Below are 5483 nucleotides of genomic sequence, written 5' to 3'. Positions count from 1 at the left end.
ATACATATACAAAAGATTCAAGACAGTACAAATACATGGCAAGATCACAGAGGGAGGGGGAATTGGGAACGTCAGTTCTTTGATATTGAAAGAAAAGGAAACGGAGCTTGCAGAGCGGAGAGGACGGTCCCTCTGGTGATCGCGCAAACAAAGAAGCCGAACAGAAAAACTGTAAAAACCTCGTTACTGAGATGACATTTCCAGTTCTTTCAGCCATAGTTTAGAGTCCAACTCAAAGGAAATTCACAAATAACAAATAATCCGTACACGTTTCGTTAGATAGCCCCCTCAGAAAAAGGCAAATACATACTTAAAATAGACATTTAGATAAGATAAATAAACCCCAAAAAAAAGACGATTACAGCGTGTACCATTTAGTCTAAGTACCCCCTGGGTTGGAAATCAACATTTAAAAAAAAAAAAAAAAAAAAAGTGGGGGGGAGGGGGGATTATATGCCGTCAACATTGCTTAGTTATAAGAATAGTATGCAAAATAATTACTTTGAAATAAAATTAAAGCTAATAAATAAATAAAGTTTTAAACTGGATTGGACCAGAGGGAACGGGTGAAGGGAGTGTTTTGGACACCAGCATGGTGAGAGACTGCAGGGGGGCACCCAAGGGGTCAAAGGTGACTTCCTGTAGCTGTCAAACACACGCTGTTGGACGGTAAGTGTAATCTCAGCTGTGGCCATTGTGCATACACACACACACACACACACACACACACACACACACACACATACAAAAAGTTTCGAGAAAATGTAAAAATCCAAGGCACGGATGGTGGAAAGGGCTGCAGTCCCCCCTCCCCCGTCGACACAGCAGAAGTATTGTGAAACCCAGCCCCTCTTTCTCTCTGTTGCCTAATAGCTTTTCCAATGATCATGACACAAATTAACAGCATAACAGCTTAAATACAAACCATACTTGCTGAATGGCACAGGAAAGAGGAAGCAACGAAGGAACAAACAGAGACCCTTGTATGAAATCGAACAGAGAACCAGATACTGCACTACCATGAGTGGTTAGCTGCTGAACTGTTTAAAATATAAAGCTTTTTGTTTTCTATCTACAGGTACAAATAATTACCCAACCCCCTCCCGACCCCCCCCACCTCCATCCCCATGGGTTATTACAAAACTGCCAGCGTATGAAGGAAAAAAAACAAAGGAACATACACAGTACCTACTGAAATATCAACAATCAATAAGTCCTCACAGAGGATTTTCCTAAGTCTTCTCATCTCTCTAAAAATATATATAGTTTCTATCAAGATACAATAGCAAGGCACGACGTGAGCCAATCACAAGTCCAGCTCTCCTCTTCTTCCAATTCAAGTGTCTGATTCAGGGAGCAGCTCTGGAGGAGGACTTCTCCCTGGTGTAAAGTGTTTTGGAACATGTGTGTTAGATGTGTGTGGCTGTACATGTCATTGTGTGTGTGTGTGTGTGTGTGTGTGTGTGTGTGTGTGGGTGTTGTCTCTCGGTCTTGCTCAGGGTCTGGTGAGCTGGGTGTAAACCGGAGCCTGCTCCCAGTGCTGCGGGCTGCTCTGAGGGATGGAGGGCACCCCCGTGTTGTCGGCTATGGGCGTGTACATGGGCCTCTGGCTGGGGCTGCTCATGTAGCTGAAAGTCGAGTACAGCCCAGAGCCCTGCCCCGCCCCCGCGTGGCTGTAGTAGGAGGCGGCGGCGGTGGCGGCGGCGGCGCTGCCCCCCTGGTGATCGGAGTAGTCGTACTGCTGAGCCCTGGAGATGGCCGGGTAGGAGGAGGGGGGGCTGTAGTGCTGCAGGTTGAAGGGGCTGAAGGTGACGTGCTGTGGGGAGCCCTGCTGCTCGCTGTAGTGGCTCGGGCTCAGCTGCTCCGTCTTGATCTGGGTCCTGTGCTGGGTCTGAGCCGCCTCTGAGCCTCCGCTGCTCCCCAGCGTGGTCAGGGTGTGCTGCTGCTGCTGCTGTCCCTGCTGGTTTTGGCTTTTAGCCATCCAGGCTGCGACGCCTCCTGCCTGTGGGCTGACAGGGGCACCGCTGCTAATGCTGTAGCTGCCGGTGTAGGTGACTGGCGTGGTGTTGCCAGGGCCGTTAGCAGAGCCGGGGTGCCCGTTAGGCGGGAGGTACTGGTCGAACTCGTTGACGTCAAAGGTCTCAATGTGGGAGATGACATCGCTGCTCAGCTCACCAATGTCCACGTCACGGAAATCAATGTTGAGCTGGCGCCCACTGGGGCCATCAGGCAGAGAGCGGAGACCACCTTCACGCTTTAGGTCCATCTTGCCTGAGCTGACATCAGTCTTTGGGGTGGTGGGAGGGGTAGGGGGCCCCTGGGAGCCTGGAAGTTTAAAAAATGAGACAGATTTGATTATGCTTGCTAAGTTCAGTTCCTTTAAGGCAAACCAGCAGGACTGTGGCTGAGATGGGGAATGATTTTTTTTTTTTTAAACATGAGGCATTCAAACACTTAGAAATCTAACTGTGAGGGAAACTTTTCTCTCTGCTCACCTGAGTGCTCACCGGGAGAGTGCACTTCTCCCATGCTGGAGGCCGGAGAGTCCGCCTGCTGGAGAGCTTTGAAGATGGCATTAGGGGAGATGTGCGTCTGCTCGCTGCCGTCCTCTGACTCGCTCTGTCCGTTCTTCACTGACTTCCTCCGCCGGGGCTGGTATTTGTAGTCTGGGTGATCCTTCTTGTGCTGCACCCGCAGGCGCTCAGCCTCTTCAACAAACGGCCGCTTCTCCCCTTCGTTGAGAAGTCTGCGCGTAAAAAGGACCGTTAATGAACAGAAATGATTATCAGTGCACTACATGAAATGCTCTATTCCAGAACTATAAAAAAATAACTCTGAATATATCAAAGCACACATCTGATTCGCTTAGTAGGGATGTTAATGTTTAAATATGCAACACAGAAACAAGGCAAAAAATAGAATCACTCATTTCTTCCCGAATCCGTGCGTAAAAGCTGAAAAGCAGCGCATTCACACTTACCTCCAGAGTTTCCCCAGAGTTTTGCTGAGCTCCGCGTTGTGCAGGTGAGGGTACTGATCCGCCAGCTTCCTCCGCGCAGCCTGAGCCCACACCATGAAAGCATTCATCGGTCTCTTAACGTGAGGTTTGTTCTTAGAAGATCCGTTAACGCGCACGGGCATAGGCACGAGGGTCCAGTCGTAGCCCTTGAGCACCTGGGACACGGCCTCGCGGATGCAAGCGGGAAACTTATCTTCCTCGTCCTTCTTGAAGTCCCCGTCCGCTCGGAGCAGCCCGTTCTCTGACGGCCGGGTGTTCTCGGTGTCGGAGCCCGAGCCGGACGGGCACGGAGAGCCCGCGGAGTCCTCGGACATGCTCGGGCTCGGGGCGTCAGAGAGACACTTGTCTTGTTCCTCCGTCATCTTCAGGTAAGGGTCGAGGAGATTCATACGAAAAACTGTGTGGTGCCAAATTACGCGTGAAACGGGGGAGATATTTCTGCTTTCTCGCGAGAGGAAAAAGCCTCTAAATGGACTTTACCTTGCCAGGGCGAGTTTGATCAAAGTCTTTGAACTGAGAGAAGTGCACAGAAAAACGGCAGCGGATTCTCTTTTGCTCCGGTGCGTAAAACCGATTTGGAGAGCGGGTGTCTTTACGCATGGGCGTCTGACAGACTCCTAGGATGAGTGCGTCTTCTGCAAGCGGGTCCGCAGTTGAAGGGGCAAAAAACAAGCCAGCTGGTAAGAGTTTGCTTTCAACTCTGTAGGATGAAACAGTAAAGTGCTCCTTTCTAGTCTCCAAGTACAATCCCCAGAACGCGTGAGTGCTTTGAACTGCAAACGTTTTGCACGCGGCCTTTATAACAGCGTTGCCATGCCGGACAGGAAAGCCCGCACCTGATTGGGCGACAGCGTGTGACGCGAAAGTGAAGGAATTTGATCCCATTTTTTCCCCCCCTCTCCTAACCAGCACAGAAAACACACACAGAGACACACACACACAAACACTTTCTCTCAAACATACACACACTGCCCACCAGCCAGTATATAGGCTGTTTAATCCGGCTGGATTCTCCTATAGATATTTACAAGGCTGTGCAGGGAGAGAGGGGTTTTCAACATTTGAGGAATATGTATTTATATGCACTGACTGACTTACAAATGAAGGAAAACACTGAAAGAGAGATACATTTATTGTAGAAGATGTAAAAAAGATCAGCTCACAAGAAAGATTATCACTAAAACTACGTGATAAATGATCCGTAGAATCCTAAACGGCTATAAACACTCTTTTACTCTACTTTTAAAGCCATTTCTTTACCTTTCTAAGTGCATTTCTCCACATTGGGCCATTACGTACAGTTACATGATGTGGTCAATAGGGGGAGACAGCAGTCTAGGAACCCAGTAAGCTACCTCCCTTCCCTTGCTGAGGGCTGCAGGAGGAGGAGGAGGAGGAGGAGGAGGAGGAGGGAGAGTCAGCAGACTGCTGCAGTGCAACAGTTGCTGTCAAACATCAGCTTCTGATTTGTATCGCTCATCTCATTTCTAACAGCAGAGCAATAATCCGGTGAATGGCGAATTTTGTTCAATTTGCTGACTGTTCAACTTCCACATTGGCTGTACTTTTTTACCAAATGTTCCTCATAAAACTGAGAACATTTAAAGAGTTGTGTTACAGTATTATGACTTTATGTCCATTTTGGAATCATACAGATATTGGAAACCCAACATCCCATGCATGCCTTCAACAGATGGAAGTTGACTTGGTATCCTGTCTGGTAACATTCATTTAATTTTTCTACTTTTCCACTTGTCAGACATCGTTTTGTATGTGAACTCTTCACATCTTAAGCATCACAAATACATGGCTAAAAAGTGTCAGTGGTGGTGAAAATCCTGTATTCTAAGGGATTTTTAGATGACCATTGCTGATGCACAACAGGGTAAGAAGCACTTTAATATTCTAGCTGGTCAAGGTAGACCTCATTTTACCTGCTTTATATCATGTTGGGCTGTTTCAATCTGTAACAATACGTCACATTTTATGTTTTAAATAGACAAATTTCAAAGTCAAATCTGCAAAGTGGCGAATAGGCCCAACTTTAACTGTTATATACATGCAGGGGAGTGAAAGCTTCTCTCTGAAATGTTGCAAAAAGTTGCAGAAAATAGAAAAAGTTCAGTAGTAGAACCTCAAAACTGCACTTTAAGCACAGTATTTGAGTAAATATGCTGTTCACTATTGACAACAGTAGTAATGTGCATCATCTGTTAGTGTATTTTCAGTTTTCAGAAATCCTCAGTGAAAACACACACACACACTCTCTCCCTTTGTCCTCTCCCTCCAGCCAAACAGAGTGCGACTCTCCAATCAGAGTAATATGAAGTGCTGTGGTCACTGAAGGTAACCTGGCTGCACACGCCCCCTTTGATTGTTTATTATGCTTTGTGGAGATGTGGAAATGTAAATCTCAGTTCAGGCTAATGTGGACAACATGTGCTACCTGAAGTCGCTTTTAATA

At 47.3% G+C, this 5483-nt stretch overlaps 1 protein-coding gene across 1 annotated transcript; it reads right to left on the bottom strand.

The window, feature by feature from the left end:
* Positions 1–1433: 1433 nt before the first annotated feature.
* On the bottom strand, positions 1434–3408 carry LOC139219364 (transcription factor Sox-9-A-like). Its single transcript, XM_070851183.1, has 3 exons — positions 2981–3408; positions 2496–2746; positions 1434–2325 (listed from the first exon to the last, which is right to left on the bottom strand). Exons 1-3 carry the CDS (start codon positions 3406–3408, stop codon positions 1496–1498), a joined length of 1509 nt encoding a protein of 502 aa, XP_070707284.1. The 3' UTR covers positions 1434–1495.
* Between the last annotated feature and the right edge of the window lie 2075 nt (positions 3409–5483).

The sequence above is a fragment of the Pempheris klunzingeri genome, chromosome 20, assembly GCF_042242105.1.
Source record: "Pempheris klunzingeri isolate RE-2024b chromosome 20, fPemKlu1.hap1, whole genome shotgun sequence".
NCBI classification, from domain to species: domain Eukaryota; kingdom Metazoa; phylum Chordata; class Actinopteri; order Acropomatiformes; family Pempheridae; genus Pempheris; species Pempheris klunzingeri.
The sequence above is the reverse complement of the archived record's forward strand: the minus strand, read 5'-3'. Positions and strand labels throughout refer to the sequence as shown.